Source organism: Alosa sapidissima, chromosome 2, assembly GCF_018492685.1.
Source record: "Alosa sapidissima isolate fAloSap1 chromosome 2, fAloSap1.pri, whole genome shotgun sequence".
Classification (NCBI taxonomy): Eukaryota; Metazoa; Chordata; class Actinopteri; order Clupeiformes; family Clupeidae; genus Alosa; species Alosa sapidissima.
Window position 1 is genome coordinate 35,811,485 of NC_055958.1, and position 17,701 is coordinate 35,829,185.

Genomic DNA, 17,701 nt, shown 5'->3' on the forward strand with positions numbered 1-17,701 from the left:
GGGGGGGGGGGCAGAAAGGCTAGGCAATCAAGGACATGGGTAGATGGAGGATAAATCAAAATAATAAATACAAAGTTCTATGGAGATGTGCAAAAGTTGGAGAAAAGTTGTGTGTGTGTGTGTGTGTGTGTTTTGACGTGTGATGAAATAAGAAAATAAATAAAAGGTCTGTGTGAAAGTGGGGGGGGGTCATGAGTGCTGAGGAGTGAATGAGTGCAAAGTCAGTATAGTGTGAGTTCAGAGTTCGGATGGCCTGGGGATAAAAACTTCTCCTGAGTCTCTCAGTTCTGGCTTTGTGACTACATAGGCGTCTTCTTGATTTCAGCGGTAGGAATAATCCCCCCGAATAATTTTGACACACGGGAAACACTTAAACAGGATGTGTAGTTTTAGGGAGCGCCAGATTGTATGCATTAGAAGCTGAGACAGTTGCTAGCACACAGATTAGCAGAGGTCACCCCATCCATTATCCACTCAGACCAAACAGGCTTCATTAAAGGTAGAATTTCATCCACCAACACCCGCAGACTGTTAAATATAATGCATCACTCTACAAATTTTCAAGATAATACCATCATAGCAACTCTGGACGCAGAAAAAGCTTTTGATAGGGTGAACTGGAATTTCCTGTTTTCCACATTAGGGAGGTTTGGCTTCGGGGAGTCGTTCATTAACTTCTATACACCTCTCCTTCAGCCACAGTAATCACCAATGGACTAACATCACAAAGTTTCACTCTTCACCGGGGAACTAGACAGGGATACCCACTCTCCCCCTCACTATTTACAATCTTCATTGAACCCCTAGCAGCTGCCATCCGTCAGAACCCCCTCATCAAAGGTGTCCAGACTCCATATATGCATCACAAAATCAGCCTTTATGCTGACGACATTCTTCTCTTTCTTCAAGACCCCACAACATCAGTAGAAGAAACCATCAAACTCATTGACACATTCTCTAAAATTTCTGAATACTCAATCAATTGGAATAAATCTGCAGTTCTCCCATTACATCCCAACAGCTGGGATGTGACAGCCAACTCTTCACCTATCCCACTCTGCACTAACTATATCACTTACTTAGGGATAAAAGTCTCCCCCAGGCTGTCAGACTTATTTAGCCTAAATTATTCCCCTCTACTCACTTCAATAGATGATGACCTTCAACGCTGGAAGAACCTCCCATTATCCATCATGGGCAGAATCTCAGTAATCAAAATGACAATACTGCCCAAAATAAACTATCTATTCTCTATGATTCCAACCCAGCCCACCACCCTCTGGTTTAAGTCTCTCGATTCATTAATCACTAAATTCTACTGGAAAGATAAGACCCCAAGGATCAAACTTGCCACTCTCCAAAAACCAAAAGCAATGGGAGGACTAGAGGCCCCACACTTCCAGCACTATGCCCTGGCCAACCAGCTCCACTTCATCCACAAATGGCTACACCCCACCCCCTCAGACAACACCTGGTTAGACCTAGAACAAACAATATGTAAAGAAATTAAAATCTCAGATCTCCCTTTCTGCAGTCAGTCGGTCAAAAAACATCCATCCTTCAAAGCCCCAACAATTTCAGCTACTCTGACAGCCTGGTGGAGATTCTACCACATCACTGATTCACCTATAGCACCATCAATTCGCACCCCGATTTGGAATAACCCAGATTTCACCGTCAATAAAAAAACACTTAACTTTCACACATGGATGGGAAAGGGCATCACTCACCTTCAACACATTCTTCAAGACAATAATCTGGCCTCATCTCATTTTCCTGTTTGGTCCAGAAGCACGGCATCGAGAGTAAACACTTCTTACAATACCTGCAAATTAAATCATCTATCCTAGGAAAAATTAACATCCAGACAGCTAACCTTGACATTCCCCCACCAATCTCAGAGCTGCTTAATATTCCCTCTCCCAAAAAAATACTCTCCCAAATTTACAAAATTATATCTCGTTCAGAAAAAACAATTGGCCTGCCATATCACAAATGGGAATCAGACTTATCAATTACTCCCGGTGCCGACTTCTGGACCAAAATGTGCAAAAACATCTACCTCATGACAAAGAATAGTAATCTACAACTAATACAATACAAGGTTCTTCACAGATTCCACTTCACTGCACATAAATTGGCTAAAATGGGGTTTGGCTCGGATCTTTGCACTCACTGCACACAAAATAACCCAGATACATACATTCATGCGGTTTGGCATTGCACTCCAATCAACCACTTCTGGGTGAGTGTCACAAATCTCTCTCTTCCATCTTTGGCTGTTACATCCCAGCATCCCCTTCCTTATGCATACTTGGTGATACATCCACAGTCAATTTAAGCAACTCCTGCAATAAAACACTGCTGGTAGCGCTGACTATCGCCAAGAAAACAATCCTCATGAACTGGAAATCTAAGAAAAAAGCTCACATCGCTCATTGGAAAAACTTGTATATCATTAGAAAACCTATCAACTACAAACTTAATCAATACTCAGGATATAACCTCTCCTTGGTCCCCCTTTATCACCTACTTACAGTCCTGACCCTCTTTGCCTGAGTTCCATCTCCACACCATCATAACACACTTCATCAACAGATACACATATCATCGAACACTGGGCAGGGGAGGGTAGCTGGAACTATTATTGTTATTATTATTATTATTATTATTATTATTATTAATATAAATAGCATCCCCTTCTTTCCCTCCCCCTTTTATTTACATTCTCTGATAACTTTACTAATTTCACTCTTTCTCTCTGCCTCTCCCATCGTTATTCTGACGGGACCCCATTGGATGGCTTGGGAGACTCGGTCCTGGCGGGTCGCTGTGTGGTTTTGGCATTGGTTGGGTCCTGTGGGTTATCTATTGGCCCTGGGCCCCCGGTGTGCACCCTCCTCATACGCTCATGCACACGCCTTGTCCTGGAAGCACACAGCACGCTTTACTCTCTTTTAATTGCACTACATGTTAGGTGACATACATAAACAAAAACTACAAAACAGGCTAGGGTAAGAGTGGAGTGCAGGTAGATGCCTCATCAGGTGTCTATCTGCATGCCTCACTTATTTTAATGCACACATTGAGGAGGCATACATCTTACACAGGGTAAGTGTGGTGTGCATGGGGAAATCCTGACAGATATTCACCATGCATGCCCACTTCTTTTAATGCTACACTCTAGATAGACCCCTCAACCTAGCCATTCACATACTGTACATATTTAGGTCAAGAGTGGCGTGTTGGGTGAAGGTCTGGGGGCGAGATGTGGTTGGTCGTGGTAGTGGGGGATGTGTGCATATGCTGGGGGCCTGGGGCGATGGGTGGCACGCAGGTCCTCCCCTCTGTCAGCTCGTCGCAGTATAACTGCGGGGGCTGGGTGGAACTGTGGCCATTAATGGGTGCCCAGGTTGGCAATTAGTCAGGCAATCAACCAGGCAATCAGTTATTCCTATTATTATACTTATCATTAATAGAATAATTACAGCTCCTCTCCTCTGAAACCCTCCCTCCCTATGTTCCAGCTTCTCTCCTCCTGGCCCAACAGCAAGCCAGCCTTATACATATGCACACACACACACACACACACACACATACATCCTCACATACTCACTACCCCTCACCCCCCATCCCAACACCACCTCATTCACACTCTCAGAGCTACCATCCGCACCCCCCCCCCCCCCATCCCCCCTTCTTTTCATTCCGGTCATCAATTTCATCCCTGATAATCATATCTGTAATCATCCTGGACGCAAATCATCCTTAGCCTTTCTGTTATTAATATTATGTTGTGTTATGTTTGTGGAAGCCAAGTCAATGTGATGTCTTGTTAAGTTACAGTATGTGTTTATGTAATGTACATCTGTTTGTCGTATGTAGTATTCATGTGCATGTCGTAGTGATGCATTTTCTGTAATGTCAATGATGTTTGCAAATAAATAAAAAAAAAAAAAAAAAAAAGAAGCTGAGACAGTTGGATTCACAGGTGACACCTGTGCCAGTGTTCTGATTAGCCCCGGGAACTACTCTGGGAGCTTAACAAGCGCAGCTGGCTTTAGGCCATTATGACATCACAGCCATTCAAGTCTATGGGGGGAAAATTAGCTTTTTAACATTTTTAATCCCCTATTTCTCAAAAAGTATAAACTTTTAAAAAAAATCTGAAATAACAACTCTCTTGCCCCACTCCAACCAACGGTTATTTCAACATGTCTGTATGTTAAGCGGTTAGAGTCGCATTCATTCTTGAAAAGGTTAAAAGAAAAGGTTATAAGAAGAAGAAGAAGAAGAAGAAGCCAGGAGATTTCAAGATAGTGGATTCCATCCACTATAATTACCAAAAATAGGAAGCTTCTTTAAAAAGATAGCACAGGAGGGTGAGATTGACATTGAGCTGGAGCAAGACAGTGAAGCACCTGAAGCGACCGTTGGCAGTAGTAGCTCCCTGGCTAATGCTAGCACCAGAGGATCAGGCAAGGTCAATGTAGTAGAAGGTGAAAATGTTGAGGAGGAATGGAGTGAGGTACCCGCAGAGCAGGGACGTGCACAGGAATTTTGAGGGGCAGTTGCTCTGACCTGAAAAAAGGGCACCCCCCGAACAAAACAAAAAAAACTCACAGGCTATACACGGCATACATTTACCAACAAAACAAGCAAAACTAGATGCGCGCTGCTGTAAGCTACAATCAGATTTTTTTGTATACCCTTGTTGTCTCAATGATAATAACATCTCATTTCAGACTATAATTCAGAGTTTGCTGTTCATTTGCATTTTAATATAACATCGTATTTTGTCATTTTTGGCGAAGACATGCATTCCGTTAGGGATATTGAACATATTGAACATTCTCTAACCATCGTGATTTGGAATTGGTGCAGTTTTCAGCACAAAAACTCATTTTATTCTTTTCATGGACAGCGCTGCTCTATGCTGTTTTATGGTGCTTTCTGCCTCTTAGTTGCGCACGCATGTTTTCGTGACGTTGCATAGAAATCCATGTAGGCCTATATGAAGGACTGAGAATAACAGGGTCTTTATTAATATATATACACAAAGAAGTAAAACACTGAAATACAGCACTCAATCACCTTAACTACTGAGTGCAAAGTCTCTGTCTCACCTGCTGGTTGGCTTTTTCGCAGCCAACCCTGCAGTGGGGGGGTGCCCTTTGCTGCCTCCCTGAGTTGTCTCTCCCTCTCCTGAATCTGCCTCTTTTCAGTGGGCATCTTGGCTTCAAACAATAGCCTGCCCAAAATAGTGATAGGATTTAGGCATTTAACTATTTTGAATAAAATAATTAATGTGATGCATTACTTCCATCACTCATTCTTCTTGCTAAAACTATATGTGAGAAACTAACTATCAGCAGACATGCTTAGTTTGTCTAATGCCAAAACAATAGTAGCCTAGGCTATGTGATAACGTGCTGCTTGTCTGCAAGCCATCTGTCTGATTATTTAGGCTAAAAGTGACAAACTCAGTCTGGATTTATGAAGATTTTAATTTCATAAACTTGATGATGATGATCGTTCGTTTGTTACAAACTCACCTTTACCGACAACGCTGAGTCGTCTCACCCGACAACCGCGACAATCTCCTTCTAGGGCCGCTGCCGCTCATGCAGGCTCAGCTCAGGTGCCCACGTAAACAGAGTTTGCCCTTCCCCTAGGCTACTGACTTTCACTTTCGGTGCTCGAATGGAAGTGAGTGAGGCTTTGCGATTTTTTTTATCTAGGCCTACATGAAATTCTGCATCCACTGTAGCCTACGATTTATTTATTTATTTTTCTTTCCCCTCGGAAGGGCAACGTGAGTTGAGAAGGGCATATGGGCAGTTGCCCGGGCAACCTGAGCAACCCCCCTGTGCACGTCCCTGCCGCAGAGAGCTTGGTGGCCTGTGCTAACATCAGCGGGTCATCCAACAGCGTTGAGGAGAAAGAGGTAGATTCTATGCCCATCACTGCTAATATATCCTCTTTGCATGAGTATCCAACGGACATGGGACATTTTCCTGAGAATCTAGACTCAAATGTCTAAAAATCTATAGGGTCATGCAAACCTACTGGCCGTTTCCCACTGGAGCACGAGTCATCCACTGTACATAAAGCTGCATGTGTGGTGTGTGACCATTGGCATCAGAACAAAACTATGATAAGGATAGGGAGAGGGACATACCTCACGAGGCCAGCTTTTGGTGACAGGTACTACACTGTGTGATTAATGTTACGCTCACTTTAGCTATGAACAAAAAATTCCCTTTAGAGGACATAAGGTACAAATAGGAGAAATTAACAATGCCAATTTCCTTTCTGTCATTGAGCTCCTGGCAATGTACGACCCAGTGCTTAAAGATCTGATTAGCCACCCTGCTCGCTCGATCAAGTACCTAAGCCCACTGATACAAAATGAGCTAATCGAAATTCTAGCAAAACATACTCAGAAACACATTCTAGACGAAATACGATCAGCTCCATTTTTCTCTGTGATTACAGACAACACAAGATGTGGGTAAAGTGAATCAGATGAGTCAGATCTTCAGATATGTCATAGTTGAGCGAGATGCTCTCGGTGTTGCCACTGATGTGACGATCAAAGAGTCCTTCATTGGATTTTGTGAGGTTAACAACTCATTGGCCAGCGAGCTTACTAGGGAGATTATTGCGGCTGTGGAGAACAACGGCTTAGGGTACGATGCCGTTGTTCGGGTACGATGGTGCCGCAAATATGCGCAACATATACAGTGGTGTCTAAGCAAGGATAATTGCCAAGGAGCCAACTGCTGTGTATGTACACTGTGCCTCACACAATTTGAATCTCATCCTTAATGATGCGATCAAGAAGTGAGACAGTTCTTTGACACTCTTGAGCACATTGATGTGTTCTTTGGGCACAGCATAAAGAGATGGGCAATGCTCTCAAATAAAACACAGAGTGATGACACAAGCAATGACTCCAACATAACACTGAGGAAGTTATGCTCGACTAGATTGTCCTCACGTTACGAAGCAGTAACCGCTCTGAGATATCGGTACAATGATGTGATGAAGGCATTGGCAAAACTTTGACAAACCGAAAGAAAGATGAACAGGACGAGGCTGTATCATTGGAACAGGCAATGGAGAAATTTATTTGAGAATATTTGGTTGAGAAAAGTGAAAGCACATTTTGATGAGCTGTGTCAAGATGAACGTTTAGCAGATGCGGAGTCTTACTTTCGTGTCCATGTGTTTAATGCCTGCCTATTTTGGTTGTGGAGGGCCTGCCCCCACTGTTAAAGAAAATCTAGGAAATACTGTGGTGTATTTAATTTTACTTTGGGTCATTCCATGTGAAAACAGCCAATATCGGGGTATCATGTACATGGTAAGTTTCAGGTCAACTTTGACGGTTTGCCTGTTGCGTCCATTTGAATTTCTGGTGCCACGGCCCTAATTGACACATTGGAATTTCACATTTAATTTTTTGGCATAGAAGGCTGGAAACTGGTGTGGTAGTTCATTGTAGCCTGCACTACACAATTCTGGAGGCAGAATCAACATTCCTTACTGTTTGGGTGAGAGGTGGGTCACCAAAGTCCTAAAAGATGTTGACGGCATGTGTGATTCAGTTTTTGGCTGGCCCTAGCACCACAATTAATGATCATATTTATTCTAAACAGGATTATTTGTTATATGTGGGGACCTTGCTCTTGCCAAAATTAATTTGAAGGGTATGGTACCACTGGTGGGGGTTTTATGGGGGTCCAAACCCCTCTCCGGCAGAGGTGAGGTGGATTTATAGGAATGTTGATTCTGCCTGCAGAATTGCGTAGTACAAACTACAATATACTAACACATCACTTTCAGCCTTCTATCACTATTATAAGAGAAGTTATGGGCCTCCAAAAATGCCAAAAAATGAAATGTGAAATTCCAATGTGTCAAAAAGGGGTGTGGCACTTGGAATTCAAATGGACATCACGGGCAAACCTTTTTGAGATATTGACCTTAAACTTCAGATTCCTTTGTTTGGTAACATAAGGCATATTTTCTGTGCTTTTCAGCAAAATCTGAGAGGTGTCATGTACATGGGTGGCTGAGTTGGCGTGGAATGAACCATCTCCATAATACACAACTGTGTGGGAATCTGTTATCTGTCTTGTTTAACTAATGAATAAAGAGGATTTATGTGGACGACAAGATTTCTCCAAAGTAGTGGAAAAAGTGCTCAAATTGTAAACTGTACAGTGGACTGCTTTACACCTTTGTGTTCGGTAAGGTCTGCTGTTTATTCTGATATATGGTTTGTCATGTGTTAAACGAAGGGTTCGTGAAGTATTCCACCGAGATGAATGGGTAGGGAGATGGACGCAAAACCTTCAGTAGAATTATGATTAAATTGAATTATATTATTTACTTTTCTCGCGAACCGTTCACCACAGCAATTAGCGGCTAACATCGTTTAAAAGCTGAGAAAAAGCTCTTTCAAGTGATACTTGTGATGTCTGTGTGATGAGTAGGCTACTTCGCGAGTAGTTCAACTGAGAAGAATGGGTGAATTTGGACGCACTTTCTTGCGCTGTCACTTTCTCCACTGCGTAAAAGACTAAATTAATTTGCGCTGTGAATGTTAAGATTATTTTGACAGACCATAGGCTAAATAATAATCGCTATTAGTAGGAAGCAAAGAAGAATATTGAAAGAGGGCGCCAAGGCCACCGTGGCCTGTAAACCTCTGATTTTCAAAGGGGCATCACGGCCATGAAATTCCTACCCTGGTTGTGTTGCATGTATTTGTAGAGTTATAACCAAAGAGTTTACCTTGAATCATGCTGCCGAAGATCAACAGAAGCAGTGTCAGAGTCTTGTGGTCCTGCAAAAGGGAAAATATTTTTACAAATGTAATCAAAAACTGAAAGTTTCCAGGGAATTCCTACTATTTCTCTAATGAAGAATGCAAGTTTGAATTAATTATTGTTTTCCAGAGGTACACACTGGCAGACTCAAGAGGGGCGACCTCTAGAGCAGTGGTTCTCAACCTTTTTTCAGTGATGATGTGAAATATTTTTTCAGCCAAGTACCCTCTAACCAGCGCAAAGCATTTTTAGTTGAGAAAAAATATTTAAAACAGAGCACCGTGCCATACGCTTCAACCACGACTCCATCATTTGAGTTTTGACAGAGATTGACAGGTGATGGCGGGTGGCATGTGACAGGTTGGGTCGAACCATCCTGGTATGGGGGGGGGACTCTGGGTTTTTAGGATAATGAAATTGAATAGCCTACTGAAATATAAAATTCATTTTATTAACTTATATTTTCCTGAAATATTTATTAAATAATTGTTTTAAAGTATTTTTGCATGGATTCTACTTTTTAAATATATGTATATTTTAAAATCTCACGTACCCCCTGGAGTGCCTTCACGTACCCCCAGGGGTACACGTACCCCCATTTGAGAACCACTGCTCTAGAGTGCCACTGCAAGCAATAAGTTTGAAGGACATATAATTCATGAATGTGTCTTAATTAGTTCCCTTCTAGTGTTGTAAACGTAATGCACCCTATGCGATGCTCAGTGTTCCCTACGTGTGCCCTTCTGTTCTGTTATCCTAAGTCTTCTTTTTTTTACAGTGGCATGAAAATGCACTGTTCTGTTATCCGAAGTCTTATTAGGGGCCAAGTAGCGAAGCTGCGAGGCAACCCATAGTGATTCTGTGTGTTCTTATTGGGGGCCAAGCAGTGAAGCTTTTCTTATTATTCTTCTTCTCCAAAGGAGGTCTATGGCAGCCCATAGAACCGTACAGTAAAAAGTTGTGAAATTTTGCACATTGATTCCATACAGTCCCATAATCCATTTCACCAAATTTTCAGTCTGAACCACAGGCAGTCTAGCGCCACCAATGGGTCAAATTTGGCATTGCATCCATAAATTTATATTTGAATCGTATGTCCGATTTCGAAGATCGATATATATTTGAAATACTTGTACATGGCCTAACTCAACGCACCCCATTATGTCAATATCCGCCATGTTGGATCTTCAACCATATTGGATTTCACCAAAAACACGTAAAAGTATTCACAGGTCACAAAGTTCATCCGTTTTTCACGAAACTTGGCGCAGATCATCTTTAGACCATGCCTCACAAAAGCCGGCTAATCAAATTTGGCGGCAAAGACGCCAAACAGGAAGTGAACTCATATATCGGCAAGTCTTTCACTTAACACCACCCTTTGTACATAGGTACAGGACCCAACTAGGAAGAGGCTCAAACAAATTGGAGACCTTAGACCCATAGGTGGCACTATAATTAGCAAAAATTGATTTTTTTCTATAACGTTTGATGTATTTCAAATTTAAACTTACTAGTGAGGTCTGTTGAAGGTTGTATCAGCGATAGCGGGGATACGTCACTTCTGTTGATGTTCAAACAAAACAGAGAGCTAGCTCGCTACTCCCTCCCCCTCCCTCCCGTGCAATTAAAACTCTCCTAAACGTGCATCTCGTCGGTTATTGGTTGAAACACTTTATTTTGCTTTTGAGGGGTTGCCAACCCTTGTTGGTAGCAATTGTTTTTGTGTACAGATCTCAGAGCCTAGGCTGCCTACAGAGACGCTTTTTTTGACTGCCTGCTTATGGGGCAGGCAGCAAGCGGATCGTTAGGAAAAATTAGCCTTTTTTTGGGCTTGAAATCGCTGATACAACCTTTAATACTTTGGGAGGTCCTAAGGCTGCCCCATTCCAATTTGTGATGTCGACGTAATTGATCCGGCCTCCATATTTGATTTCATCAAAAACACTTAAAAGTTTTCATAGGTCAAAAATTTCATAGCCTGGCCTCTGCCTGCCTACGTACTTCCGCTCGATTTATTTTCCCTACAGTACTCCGACTGGAATAGGTTGATTTCCCTCGTTTACTTCGGTAGTTGGGCAACCGAACCAACTAGCGAACAGAGGGCGTCCCTGAGAACGATTACGTTACACAGGAATGGTGTTTCAGTTACTACGCCCCCGCCCCCGAAGCAGGCCGCTTGGAATACATCAACGTAGGGAGCGAAAAGGGCTTATAGCCTACTTATGAAATCTTTGAGCAAATGTGAATAAAAGGCGCAAATAAGGTTGGTGTGAGTTATTTTAGCTCTTTCTAGTTTAGCCTATCAACAGGAGTGTCACAAACGAAGTCACAGTCGAGTAGGATGTTATATCGTCAGCTAATCTTTAGTCATACCTTAATTTGGCCACTTTAAATACGAACGTACCACTCTTCTCTGTATGACGAAACGTCGGCAAAGCAACCAAACAGGAAGTGAACACATATCAAAACTAAACTCGGTACATGGACTCAGCACCCAATTAGGAGGAGGCTCAAGGTGGAGGAGGAGGTGACCTTTGACCACTAAGGGGGCGCTATAATCACAGGAAATAGGCTCATATCTCAGCAACGCTTACACATATCAAAACCAAACTTGGTACATGGACTTGGGTCCCAATCCTGAGGACACACAATCAATTTGGTGACCTTCGACCACTAGGGGGGCGCTAGAGTTACAGGAAGTTAGCTCATATCTCAGCAACGCTTTCACATACCGAAACTAAACTTGGTATATGGACTTGGGACCCATCTTGAGGACGCACAATAAATTTGGTATCTTTTGACCACTAAAGACCATTAAAGACTTTGTCGTATCAACATCAAACTTGGTACATGGACTAGTGAACACATCCTGAGTACCTACAATACATTTGGTGACATTTGACCACTAGGAGCGCTATAATTAGCAGGAAGTAGGCTCATATCTCAACAGGTAAAGAAACCAAACTTCTTACATGGACTCAAGACACAATCCCAATCCAATCCAGTCCAGTCCAGTCCAGTCTATAATTACAGGACATAGGCTCATATCTCAACAATCCCAATCCAATCCAGTCCAATCCAATCCAATTACAGGAAGTAGGCTCATATCTCAACAATCCCAATCCAATGCAATCCAGTACAGTTTAGTCAAATTCAATCCATCCTTCGACCACTAGGGGGACGCTAGAGTTACAGGAAGTTAGCTCATATCTCAGCAACGCTTTCACATATCAAAACCAAACGACCCAATCCAGTCCAGTCCAGTCCAGTCCAATCCAATCCAATTCAATCCAATTCAATCTAATTAATCCAAACCAATCCAATCCAATCCAGTCATGTTTAGTCCAGTCCAATCCAATCCAATCCAATTATAGGAAGTACACACACACAATCATTTAGCAACCTTTGACCACTAGGGGTGCTATAATTATCAACACTTTCTCGTATCGTCCACTTGGTATGTGGACTCGTGACTACATCCTGAGGAAGCACAATAAATTTGGTGATGTTTGAGGTATGCATATGTGTTGGGGACTATTGGGGTGTGTGTGGGAGGAGGTTGATCTGTGTATGTGTGTGGGTTAATTGGCTGCGTTGCCAGGACAACTCCTGCTCAACTACTCGGCCCCCTCATTGCTGCTTGCAGCTACATTTATTATTATTATTACAGTACATGAAAATGCATTGTTCTGTTATCCGAAGTCTTCTTCTTATTACAGTGCATGAACATGTTTTAGCCTAAAATGTTGTAGCCTAAAAAACGTGTGGCATCGCTTAGAGCACCTTTAAAATGGAACAACTATGATGCTGATAATGGAACTCTTGAAAGGGTCTATTTGGTTATTAAGTGATGATGCAATAATAGGCTAATAAATCTTTTTATTCCGGGTCCAACGGCTTTCAAAGTCGCTCGTTTTCTCCAGACAGGAAAATAAACAATTTATTTTCCACTATTCAGAGTAGCCTTTAAGAAAATTGTCATCCTACTACTCGCTTGTTGCCTCAACCTAATAAAATCCTATTTTTTGTGGAAGCCTGCACGTAACCCTTGATTGTATCATCTGGCTGCACAGCTATAGTAATTTCTCTGTTAAAGTTAACCAGTTTTGTCTTACTCTCAATAAAACAGAGGTGATGGTGACATGGTTTATAAGTTGCAAAAACTGGCTGGCTGCGCTAGTAAATGTTTTTTGACCAAAAAGCTGTTGGGCCTGTGACGTCGGACTTAACAACCGAATATAGAACCTTTTGTGGGTGCCATATATGTACCTAGCTATAGAACCCTTTAAGGTTCAATATAAAACCTTTTGTTTGTTGTGTGTAGGTATAGTTTTATAGTTTAAAGCAGGGGTATTCAATTAACCTTCAGCGAGGTCCAGTTACGGAAAATTTCCTCAAGCAAAGGTCCTGAGCATCATAAGGCAAGATAAGAGTAATTGGGGAGAAAAACTGAGTAGGCTATTTTTAAGATCTTAATGTGAACTTAAAGGAATTATCCGGAGTAAAATGCACTTTATATCAATTTACGGATAATTGGGAGTACATACGTTGAGTTGACATCAAAATCATGTCACTCAGATGTGTTTTGAGAAAGTTCGATTTTACCCTTTTTAGTCAAAACTCATTAGCCTGGAAGTGACCCAGGCATGTCATTTCACCGCTACAAAACACTATTTTTATACCTCTTCTTCAGTTCCAAACAACATTACACTTATGTGGTAGTGAGTAGAGGGTCCCTAAAGCCAAACCGAAGTATCCCAAGGTCTTTATGTGGTCGGATAGAGAGTCCAGAATGAATTTCATCAAGCCAGTACCTTTCTGGAAATGTTTCACCATAGTAACTTTACTCACTGACTCAACTTTATCAGAATGCGCAGAATGAGTAGCAGCAAGTGAAATGATGGTTCCTGAAGCTACTGAAGTAAATGCTGTTATCCTAACCTACGAAACATTTAGCGCAGCTTTGAAATCTTACGTGAAAATCTAAATTAGGTTATTATGGTCCGGGTCCGGATAGGATCACGTCAGGGTCCGGATTCGGACCGCTGTCCGCCATTTGACAACCTCTGGTTTAAAGGGACACCAGGCAAGCCTGATGCTTTTTCTCTACAAAACTCCCCCTAGCGTCTGTACGTGTCGATACGTGTGCGAGCCCCCGCTGGGTCTGAAGCTCTTTTCCTTTTCTTTGCATCTTCCGTCAAGGGTTTTCGCTGCTTCTTCGCCGACTCGCCATTATACACATTTGCAACAATCGTTAGCGTTTCGTTAGCCTGCCTCTGTGCTGTGGATGCAGCACGATGTCCAAGACTTTGTGAGACTGAAGGTCGGCGAGTACGATACACTGAACTTGTAAGCGGGATATTCTTCCTACAGGCAGTAGAAGCGGGCGAGAGAGTCTTCATTCGCCCTGTAATGAGTAATTTAACCATATACCGACTTACGGGGGGGGGGCAGCCGAGGCCTACTGGTTAGCGCTTCGGACTTGTTACAGGAGGGTTGCCGGTTCGAACCCAGACCAGTAGGCACGGCTGAAGTGCCCTTGAGCAAGGCACCTAACCCCTCACTGCTCCCCGAGCACCGCTGTTGTTGCAGGCAGCTCACTGTGCCGGGATTAGTGTGTGCTTCACCTCACTATGTGTTCACTGTGTGCTGAGTGTGTTTCACTAATTCACGGATTGGGATAAATGCAGAAACCAAATTTCCCTCACAGGATCAAAAGAGTATATATACTTATATACTTACTTATACGAAGATGATTAATTAACACAAAAACGTTGCCTGGTGTCCCTTTAAGTTTTGCTTGTCCATGAGCCTGCTTTATTTGTTCAAGGCTTGCATTTTAAAGGAACCGTATGTAAGATTGTGGCCAAAACTGGTAGGCTACTGCAATCACTTTCAAATTACTGTAGAGCGGTGTATCCCCTCCCCCTCCACCCTGACTGGCAGAGCTGGCAACCCGGATGCCGAAGCACTACTGACTTTGTGATTAGTAGATAGGTGGAAGGTGGCGCATCAGACCAAAACACAACATGACAACATCAACATCAGTTAAGGGCTAAAACTTCACTTTTTAAATGACAATATCCTGGCTGGACTTCTGTTGTTAGTGATATAAGTATTTGAAATGAACATGATTTTTAGTGACATATCAGGACCATTTTATACTTTACATTTCATACTTTGTGGCTAAGGCAGCTCTTGTCAACTGCAGGTCGGTGCTAAATAAGACTTTCATACTGAACGACTTTTTCTGCCGCCATGACTTGGACTTATTGTTTCTAACGGAGACCTGGATTGTTGCCGTAGTTGGTGAGTCTGCTGCCTTCATTGAACTGTGCCCTACAAACTGTTCATTTGTTAGTACTCCGAGACGCGTTGGAAGAGGTGGTGGCGTAGCTCTTGGCGAAAATGCCGTGAAAATCCGGTCGCTTCCAACAGAGACTTACAGTACCTTTGAACTTCAATGCATGACAGTGGAATCCAAAACGAACTTACCGATATTTGGAGCCGATACTGCTTTTATTTTGCTCCCTCAATTTACATCATACAAATGACACATAATTACACAAATGATGATAACAAATGTTATAAGTCTCAATTTAAAAAAGGAACATTTATTGAACTTGTGGATGGGTGCACTGGATATGGTTAACTGTGCAAAATGCTTTCATCAACATCTTACAACACAGCCTTGATGATGCATTGCTTGCTGACATATTATAAGACATAATTCAAGTCATCACAAAATGTCCTTTGTCAACACATTTAAATAATTTAAGAAAACAATAAGCCTGAAAAGTAGCTATTGAAATAAAGTGCTTGATTTGTCATTTTAGACTGCATGGTTTCAATTTTTCTATGTCTATATTTTTCTAAAAAAAAGCTGCCAGATTTGTCAACCACAGAACATAAATCAGCAGAGGAAAATAACGTGGAAATAACATGGTGTCAGATGTTTCTGTTGTAAACGGCATCAACGTCAAAAGGTATAAAAACGTATCTCTCAAAGTTTTAAAATCTCTCCTTCATGTAGCGCAGCATTCTCATATTGCTGTGATGCGTGTGTCCCACTGAGTGACCCAGAGGAAACTTTTGTTTCTCATTTGTATCCCTTCTGTTGCTAAGGAGGCAAAATGGTAATTCTCTTTTAAGGATCATTTAAGTATTACTTTTGTCACAATTATTTTTCCTAATTTTGCCTTAGGAGAAATAAAACAAGCAAAAGATGAGACACATAGCAATAAGACAAGTAGGAGTCACATAAGAGATATTAGTTTGAGAAGCAGGAGAAATACAGGAGATCTCTTATATGTTTGAGTGTAGTCTCACTTACAACTTGTTTCTCCTTAGGAGAAATAATAGAGCAGATGGAGTCACATAAGAGATATTAGTTTGAGAAGCAGGAGAAATACGGGAGATCTCTTATATGTTTGAGTGTAGTCTCATTTACAACTTGTTTCTCCTTAGGAGAAATAATAGAGCAAATGAGGAGACATTGCAATGAGAAACTGTTGAGAAGTAGGAGTTACAATTGAGATATCAGTTTGAGGGTCAAAAAATAGGGCACTCCATAGCATTTCAAACTTTTATTTTATAAAACAAAGCAAAACAGTTGTACTTTAAAAATGGACTTTAAGCAATGGGAGCTTGCACAGTTGCACTTTAAAATGGACTTCAAGCAATGGAAGCATGTTAATGCCTTGATATGTTCTTTTTATAATGTGTATTCTTATTTTTTATTTTTTTGTGTGTGTGAGTGTGTATGTGAGTATTATTTTTAAAAGCTGCACAAGCAAATTGCATTGTACGGACCAACTGCACAATGACAATTTAAGTCTATCTATAAATCATACAACATGGAGAAATGAACTAATAAACAATAACATAAACAAACTGAACTTGTGCCAAAGCGTGCCATACTGTGTACAATGGTGGATGAAAGCGTGGGCTGGTCAATCTGCGTCTTTTATCCTGGTGGTGGAACCAACCAAAGGGAGGAGGGAGAGAAGAGCAGAAAATAGAACATTGTTAGTTTGTGAGCCACTCAAAAATACAAAGTAAGACATTTGTTTGACCGTCTGCTTTCATAACTGTGGGAATTTTGATACAGCACAAAGATCAGACACACCTTATTAATCACTTAAACACAGAATGAGGGATGTGATAGCTACCACTCACATTTGCTATATGTTGCCCAATTGAAAAACAGATTGTATTGATATATTTGTCAAGCTTAAACAAGTTTGTTGAATTCCCTCACCTCATCTAGTGAGTAAACTGTATTGTCAGGCTAGGATTAACCCCTATCCAGCTTACCACTAGGCAAAAACCTTGTTTTGGTTGGACTAAGCCTATTCAGTGTAAAAAAAAAAAATGGGCATCTGAAAATAGTTTAGTTCAGAGTCCTGATGTCAAAAACGTAATTTGGGCAATTTTTTTTGTCATCTGGGAGCTGGCTCCATAGTCAGAACGCATAACAACTAAATGCAGCGTTGCCTTGTTTAGTTCTGATAGTGGGTTTCAACAGGAACATTTCTCCTGTGATCAGTGAGGTTTAAGTGATGAGTATTGCTGGAACATGTCACACAGTCTCATTGAAGGGCAAATCTGGTGTAAACTGATTCAAAGCCTTGTTGTTCGAGCTCACCAGGCACTGTCCAAAGGACAAAGAACAATAAAATGTGTCATAACCTAGACAAGTTATGGACAAGAAAGTAAAGCTGACTCAATATGGCAAAAAAGCCTTCGGTAGCTTCTTTCCATTACAGGGTTTCCCCAGGTTTGACCACCCCAAATAAGACTTTTTTTAAGACCTTTTTAAGACCACTTGCATGAAAATTAAGACCTACATCACACCC

At 41.6% G+C, this 17,701-nt stretch overlaps 1 protein-coding gene across 4 annotated transcripts in view; it reads right to left on the reverse strand.

Annotated features, from left to right (window-relative positions):
- The window catches only part of LOC121693191 (nectin-3-like protein), a 104,175-nt gene that overhangs the window by 39,230 nt on the left and 47,244 nt on the right, over nucleotides 1-17,701 (reverse strand). For 2 of the 4 annotated variants that reach the window (XM_042072494.1, XM_042072503.1), the window contains exon 2: nucleotides 8,806-8,857. The exons of 1 other annotated variant lie outside the window; for it this stretch is intronic. In XM_042072494.1, coding sequence (XP_041928428.1) covers nucleotides 8,806-8,857 — 52 coding nt within the window. Of the gene's footprint in view, nucleotides 1-5,126; nucleotides 5,252-8,805; nucleotides 8,858-17,701 lie in introns of those variants that run through there. One more of the 4 variants, XM_042072485.1, reaches the window with a different exon arrangement.